The 27,557-nt window shown below is 39.4% G+C and overlaps 1 protein-coding gene across 9 annotated transcripts; it reads right to left on the reverse strand.

Annotated features, from left to right (window-relative positions):
- On the reverse strand, positions 1–27,341 carry cobll1 (cordon-bleu WH2 repeat protein like 1). Of its 9 annotated transcripts, XM_011489744.3 has the most exons (14): positions 27,157–27,341; positions 26,930–26,986; positions 7,728–7,913; positions 5,987–6,191; positions 5,688–5,913; positions 5,535–5,579; positions 5,338–5,432; positions 4,950–5,162; positions 4,702–4,831; positions 3,131–3,338; positions 2,988–3,061; positions 1,581–2,905; positions 583–677; positions 1–506 (listed from the first exon to the last, which is right to left on the reverse strand). In XM_011489744.3, exons 2-13 carry the CDS (start codon positions 26,974–26,976, stop codon positions 588–590), a joined length of 2,844 nt encoding a protein of 947 aa, XP_011488046.1. In that variant the 5' UTR covers positions 26,977–26,986; positions 27,157–27,341; the 3' UTR covers positions 1–506; positions 583–587. The 9 variants fall into 9 exon arrangements, with proteins under 9 accessions (XP_011488046.1, XP_011488043.1, XP_011488047.1 ...); XM_011489741.3 differs by lacking the exons at positions 26,930–26,986; positions 27,157–27,341 and adding an exon at positions 25,422–25,516; XM_011489745.2 differs by lacking the exons at positions 26,930–26,986; positions 27,157–27,341 and adding an exon at positions 25,257–25,380.
- Positions 27,342–27,557: the final 216 nt, after the last annotated feature.

Consider the following 27,557-nt stretch of genomic DNA (forward strand, 5'->3'; position numbering starts at 1 on the left):
TTCAGTCAAGTTATTGGCCTTTATTAAACAGTCAAAGGCTTTTAAAATACAGAGGAAAGGACACTTGAAACAGAAGAAACACCTGACATAGAAGAGACTTTATGGCAACCCAAGTGTACTACACACACTGTATTTCTGCATACATTGGATTCAAAACTCATACTTAAATACAGACCTACAGTACAACATAAGACATATTTAGTGTTAACCTTACCTGTTCTGTCCTAAACATTCTGTATTAATTAGATAATACAAACCAAATAATTGCAATAATTTACGAAACTCTAGTTTCTGATTGCTCAAAACACTGCATTAAATGCATGATAGTTATCACTCTAAATAAACATTAAAATATGCAATAATATCTCTTAATTAAAAAAGAAAAAAAAAGTAACCATCTACATATTTTTATGTATCCTGGCAAGGTAAGGAGAGTCACAGAAGAGGCCTTCTTTTGGGGCGATTTAAGCTTCTTGAGAAGTCCAGGAAGATGGGTTGTACTCTTTCTGAAAGACATGCATTTGAATGACCATGTTGTGAAAAATATAAAAGTGTGTTGTGTCACGCTGTCTGCAGACAAACATTTTTTAGGGACTGCACTCTCCGGCCATTTGAAGACCCTCCTCCCTTTGCAGACTGGAGTTGTCCCTTTCCAGCTCTCTGCCTTCACAGTCCTGCTGTGGTACAAAGAACGACAGAGCAAAACGTTGAACAGAAATGAACATGAAGAGAAAATATAAAGTTTTGTTAACCGTTTTCTGATCGGAGCATATAACAAGAAATTAGACAAAATTCAAGACATCACATATTATTGTTAATATTAACAGAGAATATTGGGAAAGTTTAAAGACCCGCTCTGATGAAAATTGTGTTTTTGGTGTCTTTAACATGTCCTTGTGTGGTTGATGGAGGACATGTATAAAGAAAATTGAGCTCAAACTTGCATTTTTGAGTATTTCTGTGAATCAGGAGCAGACAACAGAGACTGTTGGGTAAGGGTAAGGGGGCTACTGCCCACAATTCAGAGGCAAATTTTAATGAACTCCTGCCACTTTGCAGAAACTATGTCCTAAAAAATGACAGGGTTTTTTGATTTTGACGAACAGCGTAATCATAATTAAAATACCGGTGGGCATGATTTGAAAATGTCTTTAAACTCCAGCATTTAGCATAAATGCTCAATATTTTGCTCCTAAAGTATATGATCCATATTTTAGGCAGCCACAGCTCCTTTGTGGTTCTCCAAATGGCAAAAAAAATCCCAACAAAAACCAGAGTCAAATGTTTGGATTTTGCCACAGTGAACACTGAAAGTCTAAATGCTTGGAATTTATAATCTTCCTAATTAGTCACAGCATGGACAGTTGCTAAAAGCCTCTAAACAGAGCACCAACATCAAAGCTAAAAGGAGGAGAAGCATTGCAGCCTCTTCTCCCTTTCCAAGCATCAGGGAACACTAAGAGGGCACTCATGTCAGTTGTGCTGAGTGCACTTCCAATCGATCTTACACTGACTGACATCTGTGGTCTTCAATTAGATTAGATTTATTTCTTCCCGAGTGCAGCTGTGAGAGAACCAACCTTCAGACAGAATAGTCCTCTTGTTTCTGTGATTGATGAAAGACTTGGAGTGGGGGAGGTGGGTGTCGAGGTGAAGAAGGGAGGCGACTTAGGCCCATGCGACAGAGACTGGCTCCGTCTTACAGCAGAGGAAACGGCCTGGGCGAAGCGGGACGGAGTTAAAGGAGAATAAGGTTTAGGGGCTGCAAAACTCCTTAATTTTTCCACGCTCAACCCTGCGCTTGACTCCCTCAGCGGCAGACTAGTTTGCCGGGACAATGCCACCTTTCCGTCAACCTGCTTGGGGCTCAGTTGGATGCCGGTGGCCTCTGCAGTTTCCTGTTGACACTGCACAGGAGGTGGGAGAGGAGGGGGTGGCAGTGCTGCCCTCTCTGAACTCCCTGAAGTCTCGTTCAGGCCAAACCCCGAACCGGCATTTGGGGTTTTCTCTGCTGCTGAAGTTACATAATAGCCAGGTGTTTTTTTCAGCTGTGGCAGGCGGAAAGAAGTGGGCTTTGGTTTAGTCACAGGTGGAATTTTCATCTCCTTGACCTCCGATGATGAAACTGCTTGAGACTCTCCATTAGCTGGTGATGAGCTCTCGTCTATGCTGTGTAAACGTGCTGGTGATGAAGAATGAAGCTGGGACATAACCCCATTTAAAGTGTGTTGAACACTAGTGTTATTCAGCAAGTCTTTACTGGGTATGTCAGGATGGATTTCCTTAGTGTTTTCTGAAACTTCCGTCCGTCCCGTTTGTTTGACGCTCTCGTCTAAAGGAAGAGCAGCGTTTTGTCCCTCTGCTGGAGCTTTAGGAGGGGCTTCCAGTGTCAGTGCAACTTCAAAATATCTAAGTTTTTCAAGGGATTTCTGAGGAACTATGGTGTATGTTTTCATTCCCACTTTAGGGGTGTAGTCTCTTGTCAGCTCATTGGAAGGCTTAGGTTTTGGCTTAACGTCTGTGGCAAACATGGATGTCCCTTTTGTGGCAGTGGAGGCACTTGGCGGTGAGTCCCGAAATGGAGGAGTCTCCGAGGTGTGGGATGAGGAAGAGTTTTCTGATGCGGGCCTGTTGTCTGCGGATTGCGGTGGAGGAGCAGGAAAATCTTCAAAATCCGTTTGGACTTGAGCATCCTCTCCCGTGGGTCTCGATATGCTTTGGGGCTCTAAACTGTCCAATTGCTCATATTGTTCCTGTGGGGCGTCAGTGTTTGTCTGAACAGAAGTCTCTGCATCCTGCGTGACAGTTGGGGGCAGGCTGTTGATCTGATTGTCAGTGGCATCAGACGGTGGTCCTTCAGAAATGGTAGGTTTGTTTGGATCTTCAATCTGAATTTGACAACCATCTATAAAAATACAACAAAAAACAATTACTTAAACTAGTAGAACTAGTATTAATATTGAGCTACAATTGAGTAGCAAACCCACTGTTTGTTGCCTCATCAGTCTCATTAGATTTTCCCGCTTCACTTGCAACTGCAGAATCCTTCACCTGGATCTGACTGCAAAAATAAAAATGTTTAAAATACCTTCTGATGCAGACAATTCAAGTAGTAAACTGTAGTTCATACATGCCATCCGAGGGTTGATCAGATCGATCTTCCTCCCCGCCCTCCACTGACTTTGTGCTCTCCATCGCAATATCTGGAGACAAGTACTGCACTTCCGGTGAGACGCTGAGGCTCCGGTTCTCCTCCAGGATGCCATTATGAGCTGCAGACGTTGAAGTGACCTCCTCCTTCTCCATAATCTCCTCCAGTGTTTTAGGAGCTGTAATCGCTATAAAACAGCAAAATCCTAAGTGCTATTGTTTCTACATCGTGAAAACCATGTGTTGGCTGGAGGGAACAGCATTCTTAATATGAATTCACTTCATTAAAATGTGTTTCCAGGCAGTACAAAGAACATTTTATCTAAAATCTTATGCTGAACCTTAAAGAAAAATGCCCAAAACAACACAGTTAAGCAGGAATAATATTGCCGTTTTATACAGACACTAATGAATTATGTGGGGAAAAAATAAACAGCACAACAGCAAAACAGAAGGTGAAAGGCTTACAACAACAACTAAAACATTTGAGAACTAATGGATACAATCAAAACAAAGCTCTGGTATCAAACTTAGAGTTTAGCCTTTAATGGATGAATGAAATAGGAATGTCAAGGCCACTCGAGCAGAAGTTTCCATTGTCGCCATCTGATCTCAATTTATACACAGCAGAGGACTTTCAGGAAAGAGCGGAGGAGGCGACACTTCTCAGTGAAGTTAGTGGAACAAATGCTTCATGCAGCAGAGTGCTGTAAAAACAGGGTTCATTTATATCCTGAGATCTTGGAGATAAACTGTAACTGCGGAAATACAATTAAAACTAACATTTCTCAATAGGAAGAAAAATGGGATGTTTAAAAAAAAACAAAACAACATTGTTAAACCGCCAATTATAAAACTTCACAAGGAAAAAATATCATCTTAAATGAATCAAACATTTGAGATTTTGGTCAGGAATAAATCTGACCCAAATGAAACAAATGTTTTCAAATATCTACCTTTTTTTCTGTACATACAGGACGGGCGGAGTTTCCTCGAATAAGATCTAATTTGACTACACAATTACAGGAAATAGAGTTGAAACAAAAAACTATAAACAACCAGGAAAAATAAAATTCCTGGGATATCTTAAAGTATAGTAATCCAAGATTCCTACAAATATAAAAAGGTAAGGTAAACAATGTAATAATCAAAATAAATATTTAAGTAATTACCAGAAAAATGCTCAAATAGAATAATCCGATTTACTAATGCATGCTAAATTTCTTGTATTTCAACTTGACCCATCTAGATTAAATATTGGCCCTGCTGACCGAATGGAGAAACTTTCAAGAAACAGATTTACCGGTAACTGGGTTTTACTGAAGCCTTAAAAAGCAGATGTACTTTTAAAAAATAACCACAAGGAGGCACAAAAGTCAAAGAAAATGAAATGAGTGGTATACTTTTGTAGAAAGTTGTGTCAATTTTATTTCCACCCCCAAAAGAACTGATTTTTATGCATTTCAGAGTGCACAAACAATTAAATGTGAAGAATAAAAAAAAAAAAAAGCTGACAGGACCTGCTGGTAAATGGATTAAAAGAAAACCAACCCTGTGAAGGTTCCTCCTGAGAAACCGGATTGTGGACGACAGCACTTGGAGATGTTGGAGGTGGAGGAGCCTTGCGCTTGGTTCTCTTTAGCGACGATTGTGCCGATGACCCACGACTTGCACCCGACATCTGCATCAAATGTACATTGAATCAAAGCACAGGAAGGCACAAACCACAGGTTTTCCATTCTTACACAACTGCAGAGTGTTTATTAGTAACATTCAGTCTCGTCTCCACATCCACTCACCTGGTCAAGTTGGGCACCGGGTTCAGAGCTGAATCTCCGGGAGGTGCCAATGTCCGAGTGACTCCTCTGAAACACCCGGTTTGGGGGCTGAGGCGCGCGCCTCTTCTTTGGCCCCTCAACAAAGTTTGAGGAGTTCGAACAAGGCAAGGCCATGCTCAGAGGTCTAGGCTTGCTTACGAGTACAGGAGAACCGGGGGCACTGGCTGTTGTTGGCTTTAAGAGGGACAAACATCCAATCAGAATGTGAAGAGAACGGCCGTATCCAAATAACACAGTGAACATTAACTAATAGCCAAGCAAAGTAAAGAAACCTCCCTCTGAGGATTTCAATGTTCTATAAAAGCTCAGTACTTGCAACTCCAGCTTCTGTTTATCAAAAAATCCTTACCTGCTCTGACTTTTTCTTGCTTTTTCTAAACATGCTGAACAGTCCTTTATTTTCCTCCTCTTTCTGGTTTTTAGCTTTGCCTGGTGTGACAGCTCCTGAAATAAATAAACCAAGTTTTATTTTATTTTTATTTTTTCAAGAGTTCAAAAACATGAGAGCTCTGCACGATCACCTGTGCCGTTTACTCAGTGACATACCTGCATCAGCTGGTGAGCTTGGGCAAAGAGCAGAAGCTGCTTTTCCTGCAGAACCAACATGAGATTTTATTACACACAGACCGGTAGTATGCAATGACACACAAACAGTATTAAATAGTGCAAATAATGGCGGTTTAAAAACAAAATTCATACCTTTTGTGTCTCTTGCATAAACCTCCCGTATTGCATAATCGTTAAGAGAACTGGACAAGTCTAAAGGGGTCAGTGACTGGCCGTCTTTCATCAGAACTGTAGTCTCTGTGTCAAATTCACATTTTTCACAGATTGCTGGTAAGAGCTCAGAAAGAGGAACACGGGGATTTACTCGCAATATAGTTTTCTGGGTCCTTTTGTAGTTTATCACCATCCGTACAGTTGCCTGAACAATACATAATTTTATTTAAATCAACATGAACACGAAAAAAATGCATTTACAATTTGTGATGAAATACCTCAGGCATCTGAGGACCTGTCTTTTTATTTTTATCCTCTCCTTTAGTTTTCAGGATGATCTTCTCAGCATCCAAAGTCCCTATGAGAGCACTAGGTTTCAGCTTGATGCTGTTCTTGCTGGCTGTGACCAGTTCTAAGGTGTGGCTCGCTGGGTTCAAGTGATACTTTGCACAAAGTGTCACCAAGAGATCCATCAAGGGTTTGCTGGAAAAAAAATAAAAGAGAATTATGACAACTACAAAAATATACAAAAAGCACAATACAAGCAAAAGTTTTGCAACATTTGGAAGAAAAGAAATTATCACTCTATTATATTAATACTTATACCATGGTCCGGGTGAATACTCGATTCTGATTGGCTGCTGGGTATGCGTTAAAACCTGATAACCGCACGGTGAAAAAAGAAGTTCCGGTCGGCTAGCTTAAATGATTTGTATCACTGCGCCGGCTTCTGTAAAACAACCTTTTGCTTCATCATCTGGGCAAAAACAAGCGGTAAGCGATTAACTTTCCCTCTGAATTGATGCTTTATTCAACCCATCGGGACGATCAGCATATATATATCGCCGAATCTTGACTGCAGCGGTGGTGCTGCGCGACGCGGACTATATGTTACGAACATATAGTACGCTGTTTATGAGAAAAGTGATCCAAATCGGAAAAAAAAAACAAGAATTAAGGACTAAAACCTGGTTAATATGTATTGCTTTTGTAAGTGACCATGGTATAAGCGGGTTAATGGCCTTCGAAGTGTGCGGTTACTACTTTTTAACGCACTTCGCGGAAGCAACCGTCCTCCGCGAGGACGGTTCAGGCTTCCACGGCGTGCGTTAAAAAGTAGTAACCGCACATTTCGTCGGCCATTAACCCTTACTTAAGGAATTGTTAAACGATCTGCACTTGGACTGGTAAAGTGTAACTTCAAATAGAAATTAAAGACTCACTGATGAAAATTGTGTTTTTGGTGTTTATAACATGTTTTTGTTGCCATTTTTCAGATGGGGCACATATTTAAAGTAAATAAAACTCAATATTGCATTTTTTGAGTTTTTCTTTATTCAAGTCAGCTTAGAAAGGAACAAAGGTTTTTTGGATTTAGGCTAAAATGGCATTATCCTAATTTAAAGACCACTGAGAACGCTTTTGAAATAGATCAAAAGATGGACAGGGTGTGTCTCTAAGAAACGGATTATAGTAACTATGTACAGAAATAAAAAGTTACGTTACTTTTTGGTTTGTTTTTTGTTAGCTTGAAATAAACCAATTCCATTTCCCTCCTTCAGCAATATCTTCAGTGAACTCTTGATGCAAATTTTGAGCAACAAAAACTGAAACAAACACCACAGAATTGTGGCGACAAATGCTGATCTGATTAGATCTTCAAATCAGAAGTTTTCTTTATTTCAGTGTGGCAATTAAAAAAACTGGATCATTAATAGAAAGTTTCCATTAAAACAAAAATGCCATTTTTGTCACTCCAATGACCACATGAAACAAAGCACAACATTCAGGTACTCCACCCGTCTGACTCACTAGGAAGCAAGACGTCATGTGATCACTTAATCTATCATTAGTCACATGATCTGGAGCTTAAATGTAACCTTAGATGTTTTAGTTTAAAACTAAATTGCAATAGTGCTTTCACACAACTAGAACAAATAATGGCCGTGTGTAGGAGAATGTTTTATTTTTACTTTACAAAGATGTCAAGAGGACTCCAACGCAGTGCTCCAACTGTACCTTCCATGAACCACTGTCATCTGTTCCACTCCTCCAGGCAGAACCACAGTCAGTGAAAGTTCTTTGTCTTGCAGGTTCTCCTTCTGGTCCATGGTTAAATGAAGGTTTCCTGGGTGCCAGGGGGAAAATCCTTGGGAATCTAACCTCGGACCTGGTGGGGTTGGGGCTTTACTTTTTCTCGACACCCTGCAGTTGACAAAAAAAATGGTTAGAGCTTTGGCAAAGCAACCCGTTAATCCATTAGATGACTGAATCTGCAAGGATGTACAATAGTAAATACTTCTGTCATCTTAGACAAATATTCTGATTTTGAAAATTGGAAATAAAAGTTCTGCGATGAAAGCACCCCCCTCCTTATAGGCCTCACAAAGCAGTGTGACTGCAAGATTTAAGAGTTTAAGCACAGTTAGGACACAAGTCACAAGACAACGAAAAGGGCAGCTGTGCTCATGGAGCCTGAGGAAAGAGCCAGCAGAAGGAACATGTGGAAGGACACCAGACTATTCTCTCTTCCACCATCACTGTGGAACATTTAGAATAAGATGAATGGGTTTAGTTTGTCCAGTAATGGTGTGTAGCATATTTTATTTATGGCAGGAACCTTTGCTTTTTCAGTGATTTCACTTCTTAAAAATGTCACAGAAAATGTGGCGGAGAAAATAAGGAATTATGTGTGGGTTAACAGGCTACCACACAAACACTCACAAAATAAAGTCAAACACAAAAAGTTTTTTCCCCACAATTTTCAGTCATCTGGCCAACTATTAAGCATCTATGGGAAATCTGTATTCAAGACTACTAGTACAAGACTAAACAGTGAACTAAACAGTGAATGATTTTCTTTGAACAGCATGGTCATTGCGGGCTCAAAAGAGAAATAACATCTTAGATGTTATGACAAGATTCCAGTGTAAATGGGAGACGACACCTTCGCTGATCCCACATGTCACAAATATCTGAAGCAGTCATGTGTTCTGTCGAGCAGTTTGTCGGTAGGCGACAGAAAAGCTTTTTTTTTTTTTCTCTGCCCGGAGCTCCGAGTTACCGTCTGTAAAAACTCACGTGGGGGCACTGCGTATTCAAACAGAGGAATCTGAGCAATGCAAGGTCACAGGCTGCACAGAGCAATGTCCACTGGGGGATTATTAGTGCCGTTAGGAAGCCAAATGCCCTTAAACACTGAATACAGCACGCAAACACACACAAATCCACCAGAAAACTCTGTGTTAAAAACTATCATGCAAAGGAAAAAGCTTTGATAAAATATTTATTCTTTTTAAAACTGTTATTTTCTAAGAACAAGAAACTCTCTGTAGATTTTATAATTTTTTAAAGCAGAGGAAACACTAAAATGAAGAATTTGGTGACATATACTGTACATACATTTCTATGCTAAGATAATAAAATAACCATTTGTCTGTCACAGCGTATTTTTATGCTTATTTAAGAATCATATAAATGTGAGTAAGAAGAATAGAAAACAAAACAAGTCTTTGCAGATATCATGATAGAAACATTGTGCAATCCCTCCACCCTGACTATACACCCCCAAAAAATGATCTGTCTCAAAACAACTGGGTTCTGGCTCAGTGATTTTGATACGGTTGGTGACGGATAACTCCCACAAAAGGTTACAAAAAAAAAAAAATAATTATAATAATAAAAAAAGCACAAGAAAATGCACCAGCATTTCAACCTTAGGACTGCAGCACAAACAGATTCACAGACAGTTTCACGCACAATAAACCAAAGCAAGCATTTGTAGAGAATTCAGCTGGTGCACACAAAGAAACAACCTTGACCTCATGTGGAAACACATACATTCAGTTTCATAGCTAACACATGCAGGACCACTAGGGTCAAACAGAAAACAAATAATGCAAATACAATTATGCAACCTGACTCCCCCAAAGGTACACAAGTGAAAAATACAGTTTACAAAAAAAAGCTAATGTCAAATAGGACTTTACAGTAGCACTAAAGTAAAAAAAAATATGAGTTCACTTTCAACCTTAAATTAGTTTCCAACCTTTTTGAATAGCAGTTGACAAAAACCTGAAATTTACTCTGAACTCTACACATTCATTTTGTTTTTCTTTCCAGTCCTTTTAGTTTTTTGTTTTTGTTTTTAAAGATCCTCCTAACTGCTGTTGCCCATATATTTTAGTGTTAGACAATAACATTTAGCTTATTTTTGTAATGCACATTTTTTTATTTTCCAAAGAAACAATTCATACGTCTTTCTAAACTGATTTTTTTTTTTTTTTACCTTGCATCCATTTTTCTTTTAAGGCTCGCTCTAATCATGTAGATGTACCGGTATTTTAAAAGCAGTCCCAGTGATTTTTTTAACATTCTGATAACGATTAATCCATCTTTAGGCAAAAATAAAACAAACAAAAAAAACAGTGCTGTTTTCTGATAAATAGTTTTTGCAGAGCTGCAGATAGTTCATCGGAAATTTGGGCTCGACTGCTGGCGTCGAGTAAGCCTCCCTGACTTCCCATCATACCTTTGTTTAACCCAACATTACCGGTGCAACAACGGCAAGCAATATTGGAGCTATTAATCCATACAAATCTGAGCCTGATGCCAGCTCGGACAAGGAAAACACAGACGTATATGGATCTATTTGTCCACATGTGCATCAGAATGGAGCGGAACAGGGCCTGCAGATTGTAATAACCTATGTCACTGCTACAATCTTTTTCACACTGCATTTTTTGCATCTTATCCTCACACTGATTTGTAAAGAAAAACTCAGAAATGCAATTCTAAGCTTATAGTTCCTCCATTAAAAAGTCACATGACCATGTTGAAAACACCAAAAACTCCATTTTCATAGAGTCTACAAAAGTATCCCAAAACATTGTCACGTGCTTTAAACACATTCTAATAGTATATTACCATCATCTGTTACAAAGTTCTATGTCAATTTACTTTTAGGAATTCTGTAAAAACTGTCCATTGTTTAAACAGTGTTTTTTAAAACATTGAATGTCTGGCTAATTAACAGGTTTAAACTTGTAGATAACTTGTTAAACAACTTGATCAGGAACATGTAAGGTTATCCACCACTTTATCTCTCATGTTTGTTTTACAAAGGCATATTGTTACTGTAAATGGTTGTCACATCTCGATTTCTTTTCTACAAAATGAAACAGAATAATGTCCTGCATGCCTTTCATTTGCAACCTGTTGGGTCACTGTTGTTTGGAGAACATGTCACTCACCTGGACGCAGACTGAATCAAACTTTGTCATTATTAAAGATTCAACATGTTTTTGAACGTGAAATGTCTTCTGCTGAAACCCCACAAAGAAGTTTCGGTTTTATAACATCCAGTCAAACCGGTTTCAATAATAAGATGTCACAAACATTAAAAGGCTAGATTGTCAGGGGTGACTCCCAACCGCTCTGCATTCGAAAGGATTTCAGCTTTCAACTCTGGTCAGGAACCAGTTTGATAAAGAAAAGAGGAAAATATGAGATAGTGACATGGCTAACTTTGGCTTCACTACATTGCGAGACGCAAAAGGTTGTTAGAATCCAACATTTGCACTCAAAGGTCAAGAGAGATACTTGCAAGAATGTTAGTTATGATTAGATTAAGAAAATTAGTGATTGTCTAATAACCTGCCTGATCTCTAATGGTTTGGAATTTGACAAGAAACTCAATATAGTTCAAAGGTCAAAAAGTGAGGTCAGTCGTACCAAAATTTCTTTCAAATGTCAAACTCTTATCAACCTAAACACTTAAAGAGATTTCCAGTAAAAACTTGCATTTTTCTGCATCTTTTCTCGTTGCAAATCCATTTGCTTTATGTTGAACATTCAACCAAAACTTAAAAAAAGGGTAAAATTTTAAGAAATTGTAGGATTCAAAACTACGGTATATTGGTCTGAGACCATATAAAAAACAGTGGTAAAGTAAATGGCCTAAAAATGACAGCAAATGTCAACAGGAAGCTTTACAAAACAGAAACTTTGGCCTCTAGGAGGCACACAACCCTGATGTTTAAAGACTTGTCATTTTTATCTTAACCTCTTACAGACTTTTCAGAAATACTCTAAAGGGCAGTTCAGTAAGCAGATTAATTTATGGCACATTGTCCAAACCAAATACAGAATCCTCATTTCTTATGACAAAATTATCTAACAAAATAAGTAAGTAAAGGAGAACAAGCAACATCTATTTATCTGGTTTCTAACCCTAAAAACATCAATGAAGAGTTATTGATGTTGATAATAAAAATGCATTTTTCCTGAAATGAGCCATTTATGTCTTCTTGTTGTGTTTCGGTGTCTTTGAAATGTTTTACTTTGCTGCTTTTTTTTTCTTTAGTTTGAACACTCGGTCAACCAGAATTCCACATTTTGAAAGGTCCAACAACATATGGATAAATGCCAAAAGCATATAAGAGTATTTTGGATAATAGGTCAAAAATACATCAGGACACTAAATGAACACTAATAATTGAGTGTTCCCAAAACATTATAGTCTAATGTTTTATTGAATATAATCTTCTCAGGCCTTTTCCAGTTCATGGCAACCTCTGTGACTGTCTTTTTTTGCTTCCCAACTGAGCATTTTACTTTCTCTTTGGATTAGAATGACGCAAAACAAATTAAAAAAGACAATAGAGCATGACAAAGATCGGGTAAATGCAGCAAATAGTGAAATATGAAAGTCCCTGTTAAATTAAAATAACAGTAAAACTCAGATCTCTTTTGTGTTTTGAAATTTTGATGATAAAACATTTTCAAAATAAAATATACATTGATTTAGGAAAAGTCAGGGTCCTATTGGTCCACAGGTATTTTTTGCAACCAAGTTATGACGTTGCAAATTTTAAAACTCGTCAAAATGATTGCCTTAAAAGTCCAAAAGTAAATTCTTTGCTTGACTCAAATTTGGCTCCAGAAAAAATAAATAAATACAAATCAAATAATAATGCAAAAAGCCAAATTCACGACCCTGCCGTCACAACAGTGTTCCAGTCATTTAGAACGGGTGACAAAGTTCAGCATGTACCTTTTCTAGTGGTCGGCAATGATATGTTGCTGATTGAGGGGAGGCATGTCGCAGCTTGACTGTGCTGATGCCTCACTCATGGGCCGCCCCTGGGAGGCCCGACATTCACAAACAAGTCCATTCAGAACTGCAGAACAGGCTTGATGGACGCCATCACAGAGCAACAGGAAATAATAGGCCTGTTGTCATTTTGTCATTTCTTACACTTTGTCACAGGGCTGTCCAATGATCTTCAATAAACAAAGAATAAAAAGCTGCGTGTTAAAAGAAATACAGGATCCAGTCTGCATTTATGAGTTTGCAGACATTCACTGGATTGAAGAAAAAAAAAAAATCAAGGATAAGAACATTCCTTTAAGGAAAAAAAAAAGAAAGAAAACATATCTGACTTAAGAAGGGGATATAAATCTACAAGCTCATATCTACCTAATTTGGTATCAGTTGAATCTTAAAAAAAGAGAAAAAACAAATCATACATCTAGATAATACTTCTTCTGGGAAAAATATTCAAAGTATTTTACTTACTAGGTGCATAACAGAAAAAGATAAATGATAGAGAAAAAAGGTCAGAGATACTTTGTGTGATTTGTTCTAAATAATGGCATTTAGGACTTAAAATCTGTATGAACTGCTTACGTGAACAAATAACCTCAATCCCCTTTGTCTCCACTTGGTTCCAGGTGTTGTCAATTTACCCTAACAAGGTTGTAGCATATGGTTTTATCCATTTAGTTGATGGATCAGCACAAAAAAAAGACAAAAATATGTTAAAAGTGTGGGGAAACTGACAAATGCACACAAATGCTTTATGGGAAATTCTAGCAGATGCAGAGTAAAAGGGTGGCAACTTGGATAACGCTGGTTTTAAAGAAGAAACAAACTGGCTGAAGTTTCACTCTTCTATTTGTAAAATCAACTCTTCACCAAAGATAATTGCCAACAGTAGCTGAGCTTTACAGTCAAATATACAAGCTTAAACTTGCCATAGTGCAGGAGTGGTATAGCGGCACACCTGCCACTTCAAGTCAGAACACAAACGAAAAGGAAAAGTTCCATCCAAAACATTTCTGTGTTGACAGGAAGCACAAGTGCTTCCCAATTACTTTCTTACCTCTCTACTGAAGCCTTTTCCCCTTCCCATAAATCTCCATTCTTCTGTATTCTCACATGTGTAATCACACAGACTAAACTTCAGTGGTGTAGCTTTAAAAAAGCCCACCTTAATGCCACGCCCACAGGCGTGACATCAGAAATCTGCCTCCACCTAGATCCTGCCTGCTGCGTCTCCAGGAGCTTCAGAGAAGAGCAAGGCGCTCTGGCGGTACTCCCCCCGTGGTCATAAGCAGGAAGGTAAAGCAGCTTTGCCTGGCCTTGCAGACATGAACCAGTGGGAGGGGCCAGTGGAGCAGCTGTTCGCAGACACACCGTGTGAGCTCACAAAGACTAGAGCGAATCTGCTGAATAGCTGTGTCTATATTCTACTCACGAAGCCCTGACACAATTATCAGGGTAAACAAACAAGGGGCGTGAAGAGCAAGTCCTCATCTAGCTTTTATCTTCTGGTGTGGTTGGGACCATGGTAAAATGTTCCCCACTTCATCCTTCAATCACCTCGTCCTCCTGTGTTTGCTTTGTGTGATGAAGAATGCTACCAACTGTTTAAAGCCACACCTTATTTCTGCAGAATTGACTCACTGCTAAATTATGCTCCAGGACTTTTTGGTTGGATGAAACCATAATGACAGTAATTCCCAACAAAACAATGAAACAACATGTATTTCCAAACGGTGAGGACTGCCTCTGTGGAAACACACTGGAGTATAATTAAGCACTTTTCCTTTACATAAAGCATAGCAACAGCAAACCTGAAAAGAAAATATGCCACAGTTACTCAAAAAAGTAGGGTTCAAACTCCAAGGTTGTGTCTGAAATCCTTCACTACTCACTACTTGGAGCACTATATAGTACGTTCACCATTTTGTAAAGCCGTCCAAATCCAAAATTCCAAAATCCAGTGCCCTAGAAATCTCCCAAATGTCTTTGCAAAAAAATAGTTTGCATCAATGGTCACAGGATTGGCAAATATAGACCACAATGCATTGCGTTTGCGTTTTTTTTATGTCATAAAAATAATATTTCAATTATTTTTTTAATAAACCATCCAAGTTTTCACCTTCAAAACAAAGTGGATCTGTAAAAAAACTGTAAAAAAAAAACTTTGGGAAGTTAGTGATGTCATATTTGGCGTTTAAAAAACCAAAAAAGTAGTGAGCATGGCGTCTGAATTGCTTTTAAAATCCAGGGCACTGGATAGTCCAACACTATATCCTTTTTTCTTTAGTAGTTAAGGGAGTAGGGAGGGAGTTCGGACACAACCCAAATATCCAACAAAGTAAAGGTTTTAGACAAAAATCCTAGATCTGAAAAACTGTAGGCGTAAATTGGAAGCTATAAACTTGACTCTCTTAAACATTTTTATTATTTTTCCTTCACTTGTTTTCTCAAAAATGTTTAAACAATCATTCAGTTTCTATTTTCTACAAACCTTCTGCGCGCCTGAAGTCATGCAAGGTCAGGAGACACCACACTGTGTGGTACGAAAGCAATAAATTCAACTTTTGAATGGGAAATGTGTTCGCTGCCTGTTCTTTATCAACACTTTCACAGCAGAATCTACAACTCGTTCAACAAACATACCCCCGCAAAAAATAGAAGCAAGCGATAAAAAAATCAAAGCTTTTTTTATGATATTGGTATTTCTGACTTGATATCAATATTTACAGGAGCCATAAAAAAAATCATTTGCAATCAGAAAAGATTAAGAACTGTCTGTAAATGTCAGTGTATTACAAAGATCCAAGTGTTCGTGCAGGGAAAGTGCTTGTATTTGTAACTGACACGCTGATTGTTGCTGTAAGGGTTTGACTAGATAACTGATAGAATCTCTGCTGAATAAGAGTCTTGCTCGGAATTCACATGGGAACTTGCAGGAAGAAGAGTCTGTGTGTGAGCGGCAACAGCGTTAGCGGCCCAGGAAGAGCGAAGTCCTATAAGAGCTAAAAGACAAAACAGCACTCTAAAAACAAACAGCAACTGCTGTTTTTGAAACAGCAAAACTCCGGACAACACTTAGCAGTGTGTTTTTAGGCTACCTCAGTGGTAATCCGGTCAAGCTGCAAGTCAAATCCTCCTTCTACAAGGTAAACAAACAGCTAAATGTTTGTTTCCTACATGTGGAAAGACACTGATGCAAGAAGATTTTTTTTTTTTTTTTGCTGAAACACTATATCTGAAAAAGATGACCCTTTAGAAAATAGGAACTATTATGGACAAATGAAATGGTATGCTACCTTTTACAATGCAAACTAATTGATACTTGCAAAGATTCAAACCTTGTTTTCAAACATTCAGAACATTATTTCAGGGTTATAAGTTGCTTTAACATCTTTTTGCTTTACAATTTTCCAAGCTTTTCTTTAAATCAGCACAGTCGAGAGTTTTTTTTTTGTCTCATTAAGAGCTAGGATTTAATAACAAAGGAGGAAATTATTAAAATGAGTCAAAATTTCATTTGCTCCATAGAAAAACTTGATTTGAGACTCAAATTTAAAATTTCACTGTAATATTTAGTTTAGTTTTAAGGATGTTATTTTAAAGTTAAATAAATGTTGACAAGTTAGTTTAGCCTTCATTGTCATTAATTTTAGAAACAAAATTTTAGATTTGTGTTGTAAGAATAAGGGCTAGCTTTAGATGTAATGAGGATTTAAACACGAACCATTGTTCCTACAGCTCTCTATTAATGTTGACATTTTGTTATGGGTTGCAGAGGATGTCCAAAATATTCCAAAGGTGCTTTGAGGGTTTTTTTTTTTAGTTTAACATAAATTTTGAAAAACAGCGTAGATGCATTTATTTGCAAATGTCTGGTTGGAAAGATGGACATTAAACATGTTCATCCTCCCTTACCTGGCCCTCCTTGCAAGAAACTTGGACAGTTAAAACATGCACAGCATGCTAACTGTTGAGACTGTACCCCTCAAAAATAAAAAACTAAACTTTTCAATCAGTGTGTTCAAGTCATCATATTAGGAGACTTTAACAAATCACAATGTTGTATTGACTAAAACAGCATTAGTATGGTACCCTAGATAATGCACTGTGTTGACTAAACTGAACAGTATAGTGAGAGCATAAAATGACGCAAAGTCCAGGGGCCTCATTTATAAAACTTTGCGTAGGATTTGCGTCAGAAGTGGCGTACGGATGAAACATAGGACGTGCGTACCGTACGCACAGAAATATTCGGAGTTATAAAACCGTGCGCACGCACATCCTACGCATCTTTCCCTTTATAAATCACAACCGATTCTAAATGCAGCGCAGCTTTTGCGGCTACATGACACGCCCATAGTTGCCCATAAATAGTCCGTGAAACGCCCACAAATTAATATTCATGGCTTGCTAAATCATGGCAAACACAGAGGGGAAATCAAAAAAACGTAACTTCACTCAATGTGAAGTAGAAGTTATCGTTGGCGAGGTGGAAAAGAGGAGAAAAGTGTTGTTTGGAGGGCACAGTGTGGCCTTACTAATGCCAAAAAGGCACGTGAGCGGCAAACGGTGGCAGACGCCGAAAATGCTGCAGCCTCACAACCTCGGACGTGGCCGAAATAAAAAAGAAATGAAAGAAATGATCGGACATCAAAGTCGAGGCAAAAAAACGTCTAGCGCTGCATCGGCAGAGTGTGTCCGCCACGTGGGGGGGGGGGGGGGGCACACACCGGAGCTGACCCCTCTTGATGAGAAACTGTCCGCTATTATTGGGGAATCCCTATTAAGTCCCCCTTATCGGCGTCCTCCTCCGCCTCAGTCACCTGACTGAGACGGAGGGGACGCCGACGCGCCAGGGTCAGGGTGACACAGGTAAGAGAAATAATTAAAATGAATGCAGTCAAGTCACATGTATGCAGGCTACACAATTACAGATTATTAATATAGAACAATTTTATTTTAGTTGCTGGGTGTTCCAGCGGGGCCAGTGGTTACGATGCTGCAGCTGAGTAGCCGTCTGGACCCAGCGTCTCCACGGCACGCGGCTCTCAACCCTCCAGCAGTGGACGTGTCCTCACCGATGCAGTCCTTGAATTCAGAGGGAAGTCAGTAGTTCAATCAGAGAGGTGGCCAAGGAGTTGGGCGAAATCAAGATCGCCCTGACTGAAATAAACTGCACGATGAGGGAATTCTTAAATAAATAATATTTTCCACACCTCTTTTTCTTTACAAGCGACGCATCACTTCCAAACGCTGGCGCACAGCAGCAGCGTTTGGCTCAAATGCGTGGGGATGGGGTTCAGGGTCGGGGCCAACACAGCAATCAGCGCCAGGGGGTAGAGGCACGTTTTTAAGCTGTGCCACATTGTGTAGCACGGCACATGCCAGCACGATTTGGCACACACTGTCACTTTCACGTGTTTCTTCCATCTGCCGACGGTGTCGCCATTTCTCATTTCACCCGTTTTTGTGCGTACGCCTGGGTCAGAGCTTGCGTGGAGGACCGCACATTTTCCCGTCAAGTTTGCTTTTTATAAATCTCAACTATTGCGTAGAGAGTGGCGTACGCCTTCTTTTGTGCGTACGCAACGTTTATAAATGAGGCCCCAGGGGCCTCATTTATAAAACTTTGCGTAGGATTTGCGTCAGAAATGGCGTACGGATGAAACATAGGACGTGCGTACGCAAAGAAATATTCGGATTTATAAAACCGTGCGCACGCACATCCTACGCATCTTTCCCTTAATAAATCACAACCAATTCTAAATGCAGCGCAGCTGTTTGCGGCTTCGTGACACGCCCATATTTGTCCATAAATAGTCCGTGAAACGCCCACAAATGAATATTCATTGATTGCGGAACCATGGCAAACACCGAGAGGAAATCAAAAAAACGTAACTTCACTCAATGTGAAGTAAAAGTTATCGTTGGCGAGGTGGAAAAAAGGAGAAAAGTGTTGTTTGGAGGGCACAGTGTGGGCATTACTAATGCCAAAAAGGCACGTGAGCGGCAAACGCTGGCGGACGCCGTAAATGCTGTAGCCTCACAACCATTCGAGGTTGTGAGGCTACAGCGCTCCATCGGGGGGGGGGGGGGGGGGGGGGACACCGGAGCGCCAGATGCATGCGCCGGGGGGACCGGAGCGCCAGATGCACCGGGTGACACGCGTGGTTCCTCCGAGTGCTCCTCTGTAACGCCGGGCCCAAAAGCCCGCAGAGGTCCAACAGGACGGCTGGAGGAAGTCAGAACCGGCTCATAAGCCACTCGTCCTCATTTGCCAGCACGTCTTCTTGCTGTCTAAAAATGCGTTCACTCCGAATTCTTCCATTTGCCACATCTTCTAAGAGCGTAAGATCAGCCATTGTGCGTCATTACGCATTGTGATGGGGCATTTTATTTCCCTCCATTTAATTACATCTGTCAAGCTACAGATGTCGGTAATAATCCACGTGGAAATGGGAAATTGATCTGCGCAAATGTAATTTCTTGTTGCTTTCTGAATGGTTGAGACATACGCCATACATTGTTTTATCAAAAATAAAACAAACTAAAGGCATATGCATGAATACCATAATTCCATAGCTTATGAAGAAATGTTTTAATATGAAAACAACTTTCCCCAGTGGATAATTAGTACGTCCGTCCGTCCGTCCGCACGCCCACACCTTTGTCTGCTCCTCCAGACGGACACACTGACGAGAATATCAGTTTTGTACATTATTTCGTTCTGTTAACTATATTATTTATGAGGATGAATTGCACAACATGCCAATATTGCAGAACATATTTCACTTTTCTTTTTCCAAATAAGTGTTCATTTGAATTTCTGTTGTAATTTTCGTTTGATTGTTTTGTTTGTTTCACTGCTGATCGATCAAACGGGTGTTCGTGTAGCTGTTAATTGTAAGACTTGCTTTGTGAAGTCTTCATGTTATTTCTGAGAGGCAGGATTGTCATTTTCACTTTCACTTGTTTCTTCCATCTGCCGACGGTGTCGCCGTTTCTCATTTCACCCGTTTTTGTGCGTACGCCTGGGTCAGAGCTTGCGTGGAGGACCGCACATTTTCCCGTCAAGTTTGCTTTTTATAAATCTCAACTATTGCGTAGAGAGTGGCGTACGCCTTCTTTTGTGCGTACGCAACGTTTATAAATGAGGCCCCAGGTCAAGATTAACACGTACCAATGGACAATTACTTCCTAATGCTCAAACAAAAAATGTTTGGTTTCTTTCCTTACTAAATATTAAGCTCTTAAAAAGAATAATAAAGATTTATTCAGAGCTCTAATGACTAAAAAGCATATTAAAAATTGTGTTTTGCTTTTAAATGTGACTGAATTCCACCGGGTAGACAGCAGCTTCACAAAAACATTCTTTTTGCCTCAATTAGTGCTTCATATCCTTTGGCAGAGCTCGTCACATACAAAACGTCAGTTTTAGCAACAATTCAATGCAGAAACAAGCCATTGGTGCACAATACATTAAGCCCAGTGACCCCATTGTCTCATTTTGGTGTCAACCCATATTTTATGTCATCTGAGGACAATTTCAAAAGTCTAAAATGAGATTCGAGGTTTGACCAGAACAGTTCACCAGTAGCAATACAAATAAATGAAAGATAAAGGAGTACACATCTAGACACTGACTCCAACAGTCAACATAGATTCACCAGTCAACCTAGCATGCATGTGACAAAAACCCATGGAGAAAGTAGGCAAACAAAGGCTCTAGACCAGTTTAAAGAAAAAAACTTCCCTACTATTCACCATAATAGTACGCTAACAATCAACTCATTCTTATTTTCTACCATTTTACTAATATTATTCAAACTAGTATAAACTACAAATAGTATAAACTTCAAATAAACAGTAATTGCTCTATCTCTATCTTTAGTCTTTTTTTTCACCAACACTTTACTTGAAGTACTTCTACCTTGAAAACCTTTGTTTACCTTTCACATCCTTTAAGATTTATAGAGCTTCTCTCACGGATAAGTCATTTATCTGCCACAGAAATATGTCAGTAAGGAATATGTGAACCACATCTGCACATGAATACAGGGAGGTTGTCACCTCGACTAGTCACCTGCCCAAATTAAGTCTCCTCCATGGTCCCCAGTGAGGACAGACTTTGAATTCCTTCATACTTAACATCTAGATAACATCATTAAAAAAAAGAATTAAATGTATGCTTTCCCTCTAAATTTGACACGCTATCATATGGTACTCACTATTCATAGGTCACTGATATTTGGCAGCCACCTAAGAACCACCTCTTCATCTCCATTAAATCTCGAACCTTCTAACTATTTGAATTCTTAACTGTCTTTCCTTTCAAACTCACCTACAATCACACATGTACATTCAGTACAACCACATTAGTTATTTTCCTCCTATTTTCCAAGGATCGCTTTATCACAAATTTCACGTTCTTAGGTTTTACCACTGCAATCATTTTTGTGTCATATTTCTTTATTAAAACAAAAAGTGAATGGCTCAGGGTTGAGGAGCAAAAGTTCCTGACGAAAGACAAAACACAGGGCAAAAGCCACAGCTGGCAATCTGGTGAGAGGTCACTGACAGTAAACACAAGCATTTTAAAGAGGGCCTGGAAACACCATTACTCCATAAGCAGAGTGAAGGGGAAAGAGATTACTATGAAAGAGACCCCATGAGAACTTCCCACCTCCTGCGTGTATTGTTTATGAAATACATACAAAACAGAAAAATTTCCCACGGTGCTTTTCAGCACGGTCTTACCGATTGTGCTCACTGCATATAAATGTTTGCAGATCAGACTTAAAAGACATTCAGAGAATTTTCTTTGGGCCCTCTTATGGAGCAATAGATTTGTCTAATGATGACCAGGTAACAATAGATGCAAAGCAATCAGATCATCTTTTCAAAGGACCATGAAAACCTTTAATGTGTTTCATCTCCTCTGATTTCTTAAATGGATCTTGCTACAGTGCATTATCCTCACTTTATCCACTCACACATCAAATATTTCCCTTTTCTTTGGGTTTGGAAAAAGAGTTCATGAATGTTTCAATCTGATTGAGCTATCAACTGCATTTCCCCCTACAGAGTAACTTTTGTTGACAATTAATCTTGTGAAACTGTTGTGTAACCATAATGTGAAGTCACCTTTTTTACAAAAGTGATCGTATCAGCAAGTTAACTTTCAAGACATATCATGTACACCTTAGATAATTTCTAAGATCTCTCTGAACTGAAAAAAGTGTTCAAATTAGTGAGTGACTACAACTCTACTGTGCTGAAACGGCTGCAGAAATGCTGAAATTGGCAGTTCAACAATGTCAACTAAAAAATGAGCCGTCAAAAATAAACACAATAAAAGCCTACCGTATTTTCCGGACTATAAGTCGCCCTTTTTTTCATAGTTTGGCAAGGGGTGCGACTTATACTCCGCAGCGACTTATATTAGAAATAAATTGAAATAAATACATTGTTAACCCTCCTGTTATGTTCATTTGTGAGGAACAGAGATGATGTTCCTGGGTCAATTTGATGTATGAGGTATGTTAAGTGTTAAGAGTATGTTAAGTGACTCAGAGAATCAGCAAACTTTTTTTTACAGTAAGATCTTGAAGGCTAACAACATAATATTCTATTTTCCAATGATTTCATAGATTCAGAAATGCAATAAAAGTGAAAACTGTTTCTACAAATACAGGATGAAAACAGAGTATTAGTTGGCCAATGATGCTTCATGAAAAGAATAAATAAATAAGTTTGAGAAAAAATTACTGTGAAATTATTAGATAAACAGTCTGCTATGATTGTGTCATTTAAGGTTGTGAAAGTTAAAATGCGACTTATAGTCCAGTGCGACTTATATGCGTTTTTTCTACTTTATAATGCATTTTTGGGCTGGTGCGACTTATACTCCGGTGCGACTTATAGTCCGGAAAATACGGTAATTCAAACAATGCTTCAGGTCAATTAGGCTAGATTTTTTGATTCATGACAACTGAAATGAATTTGTGATGTGGGTTTGATTATACTTGACCTCAAATTAGTTTTGCAAATTTGCCTTTTTTTACAAGTTAAGCTGCTTTTCATTAAGCAGCATCAATACCATTCACCAATTCATGACAACAACCTATAGAGTAATATTCAGGAGGGTTTAGGAAAAACACAAAGCATGTCAAAGTAGAAGACATCATATCGGCCGTGGTGCAGCTGTAGGGCAGTCGACAAATGGTCGTAAGATTGCAGGTTCGATTCCCGCCTTGCACGCCCATGTGTCGAAGTGTCCTTGGGTAAGACACTGAACCCCACCTTGCCTCTGGTGGGAGGTTCCCGCCAGTGTTCGGTAGCGTAGCCGGCATTAGTGTATGAATGTGTGTGTGAATGGGACTGTGACTGTTAAGCGCTTTGGGCCTTCAAAAGAGGGTAGAAAGCGCTATATAAGTATACGCCAGTTACCATTTAAAAAGTGGCACGACACAGAAGGAATGGTTTATGCTATATTATTTTTTTTGGCTGTCACAAATTTATTAACCAAAAAATGTTGCAATCAATCAGACACTGAAAGTCTGGTTTAACTGCAAATACACAAAAAGACAATGACTGAGAGAAAATCTGGAAAAGAAATAACTCCAAGTGAAGTTTTGGCCAAGTCAGAACCGAACACTCAACTTAATTGCGAAAGAAACTAAATAGAACTAAATATCTAAACAAATGCTCACTGAATAATCTGAAACAGCACTGTAGACAAAAACGTTTGGGATGAAAATAACCTGAAGTGATGTTTCAGGGGTTGGACGGTAGGATTTTTCTCAGGCTCCGCCTCAGTCTTGGTTTGCTTCTGTGAGCGCTGAGTGTGAAAGCAGAGTAAACTCAACAAAGGCGTGAAAATTGTTAACATTTCTCTGCCCATCTGAACCGAGTCCACAGGACTATCCACAACTACTGACTTTTGAGATGCCACTTCCACTCAAGTATTTTACCTGCTGCTTTGAAAAACCTGAGATTTGTAAAACAAAAAAAACAAAAAGAAAAAACAAAAAAAAATGTTCCTTTTTTACCAATAATATCTGTTTAGTAGTTTGTTCTGGTCTGTTGTGACAACCCAATGTGTTCTTTTCAAACGCAGAGCTAGTTTGGGATAAATAACTTGTAGAAGCAGAATGGTTTCCCTGAAGACATACTTGCAGCTATCACACTGAGCCCCTTCATCTGCGACAATGCAGCATTGTCCAGGCCGGGGCATCTTTCAGTGGCAAAACATAGCATGAGTTCTATCTTTTGATGATCATATGAACTGTGGTTTATAAAAGCGAACAAGCACAGCCGTCTTAAAGCAATTTCTTTTCTCCAACAAAATATCAAATACCGAGCACGAAAGGGGTCGGCAGTCGGTCCTTCGCATTTTTTAACATTCAGTCTGCAGAGGAAATTGAAGTTTTGTTTAGCATTTCCTAAAAATAATCATATAAACAAAGCAATATCTCTGAGGCATGTCCTGTAGTGACTTACAAACACTCTATCACGCTCTAATTCAACGATGGCTGCACTCCTCAAGTTTACTGGATTTTTTTAAATCAATATTGTGCAGATTCCAACAAATGGCACCAGCGCAGTCAGAGACAATAGCACAGGCAATATGTGAAAATGGTGGTCTGCAATAGGGAACCATAAAATGGTGAATAATTTTGCTATTTTTTAAATCATTTACTCCTTTCCAATACTTTTATTTAATAGCTAGGCCTTTTTTTTAAGTTGCTTCAGCCTTGCTGGTATTGCTAAACAACTTCTTGTGAAAGGGATCTAAGCAATGCCAGGCAAGACTGAAAGGCATTTTTTTCCACAAATATCTAATCTAAACAAACCAAAACTGATAACGAAGGTCAAGCAAATTGAGGCAATTTGTTCTTTTGTCACATGGAACGTCTAAATGTTTTTGGAGATATGCAAACTGTTCTACTGAGAGCAAACAAAGGCTTAATTCAAGTGAGGTCATTGTGAATCTTTCACAGACTCAGAGTGGGAGGCATCCAACTGTAATGGCCTGGAAAAGTGCATATCCAAAACAAAGAGGGGCCAAGTCTTCCAGCCCGTTTAACTGGTGGACAATCGGGACCAGTGAGGCTGATATTTAAAAATACAATATCAGCATTATTCAAAACACATAGCAAAAGGGTCTCAGATGGACAAGAAGAGGGAACATTACTATAATTGCTAAAAAGTCTTTAATAAAATCCATTTCAGACCATGAAGAAATATGCTGAGGATTTCATAGCCTCTGCATCTGCTTCAGGGTGGCAACAAAGACAGCCAATTGTTCCACTTCTCCTGTATATTAGCTTTTTTTGTCGCTTTACACTTGTGCAGTAAAAAATAAAAAGCTAGCACTCTTAGTGTCCTGTTATTGCATTAAGTGTGTGGATATTTTTGAATGACAGTGTTTATCTTACCTATAGAGCCCGGAGAATCTGAGTTTGCTCTGAGGGCAGCAGGCTGCCGACCAAGTTATACATCATCCTGAATGAGGACAGCTTTTGTTGTCCCGGGGGAAAACTACAGGGAGAAAAACCCTATGATACGCTTCAGTTTTCTTCCAGACGCAGTGATTCCAGTACCTTGACTCGGGCTGCTGTGCTTCAGCTCCACATTCTTCAAATACTTGAGCTAGGTCGGTCAGTCTTGCCGTAATGTTCATCTGGACACGCGGGAGCAGCTGTGCCTTTGGATTGCCTACATGTCAGAAAGCAGCTGTGGGGATTCACAACACGCTAACTAACTCCACATTCTGCCCCGAGGAGAGCCAGCCATGTGAGCTCATGCTTTAAGGTGTGTCCAATCATCGCGGCCAACTCCACACAGTACCTTGCACACAAGACTAAACCAATGTGCTTTGAGATATAATAGCAGTGCCACTCAAACCTCACAGTTTAAATTATTGCAAAGAACTACTTCCAACAATCACTCAAGAGAAAGCTCTTTATGATAGTCCTAAAGACTGCGTAAAGTTAGGTAGTATTATAGCGTGTGCCAGTAATATTTCTGCTAAACAACCCTCCGCCAAGTGATTCTGGCAAGGTCAGTATTTGGATAACTAATGGAGCATGGATCTTTGCTGAAGGGGTGTCACATAAAATATTCACATATGACTGCATATAAAAAAGACAGCAGGTTTAGTCATCCTGAAAGAAGACGCTATAAATATGACAAAACATATGTCTTCCCACCGACAGCAGCAGGTATGGAAGAGAGCAGCGTATTTCTCCAAATATTACTGGAACCATGGAGAGATTTACGTCTCTGCAGCTCACTGCTGCTCTCAGATTTCACAATATGTTTTAGAAATATGAACACAAGCCGCACCAGACTATTTTTATTTTGAATAATTTGTCTGAAAACACTTTGCAAGCAGGGGCTGGAAACTCTACAAAGCTGCCATGTCTTGGAAAGCATCCTACACACTCATCCCAACTAAAACTTAAGCTTCAGCATCTCAGCATATCATTTGTGAAAGCCAAAAGACTAAAAGAAGACTGTAAAAAAAGTAAACTAAAAGCTGGAAACTCATTCACCCTTTTTTAATGATCCCAACCACTGGAACACTGGCAGCCGGCATCTCAAACCTGATGGGAAATTCCATTAAAGTTGCACACTCCAATGCAGCTCCGCCTTACAGCTATTACATTTGATTACTTAACTAGGTGAACATTCAAATGTCTGCTGAACGTACAGTTTGCACAACTTTGATCCAGCTCATCACAGAGATAAAGGCTGAGAGTTTTTTTCCCGCACTAACAGTTCCCATGACCTCTGCATATGGCAGAGGCAATTTCTCAGTAAAACAGGAAATGAGCAGAGTTCATAGGTTGAAGCGTCTGCAACAACTGTGACTCTGCTGGGATGCACTGAGAAGGAAGGAATGCTTGGAGAAAAGTTGTTTATGCGGATGCATTCAGTGACAGAAGTGGCAATTTGTCCACATCTGAACCAGCTGCAGGAGCAGACTGCAGATCATTCTTTGCCACAAATAGAAAGGCTTTAAACAAACAGTACCTTAACGATAAAAAAGTGTTTAAAAACAGGCGATTTGCAATAAAAGTGAAGAATATGACAGCTCTGTACTCACCTCAGACCAGAGGTCCTGGGATGGGACTGGGATTCATGATCATCCATACTAAAGTCTCTGAATTAATGAGTAAACACACAAAAATCCTTCTTTAGTTAGAGAAGAATCGATTTTACCACTTTATAGTGAAACCAAAAGGCTAATAAATGCCTAAAAAGTGGGCGAACCCCTCATGAGGTCATCAGTTTCCAAGACTGTTCCCAACTTGACATCGTCATATTGCTTACCATGAATGAAGATCGAAGCAGCTGTCCGCCTCCATTAGTTTTTAATGAAGTGTAGACCGTTATAATCTGATAATGATGGAGCCACGGTGCGGCGGCTTAGAGGAGTCTGTTGCGCCATCATGGAGAACAGCCCAGTGTGTTGGCTTTTCTGTTCCTCCTGGACCCTCCGTGCGCTCACTTTTACACGACTCCCCCCCTGACGCAACCCCAAAGTGCCAAATCTTCCCCTGACCACCGCACAAAACCGCACCGCGCTCGCTCGCGTTGAGCTGGAAAAACGTGGCGCTGTTTCTGTCACATTTTCTGTCTGACAAATCATTTCTAAACTCAGCGTGGCAATTTAATGCAAAAATGCCCGCACTGCAAAGTAAAATATACGTAGAGGTTTGAACTTGGAACCA

This window comes from Oryzias latipes, chromosome 21 (assembly GCF_002234675.1).
Source record: "Oryzias latipes chromosome 21, ASM223467v1".
NCBI lineage: Eukaryota > Metazoa > Chordata > Actinopteri > Beloniformes > Adrianichthyidae > Oryzias > Oryzias latipes.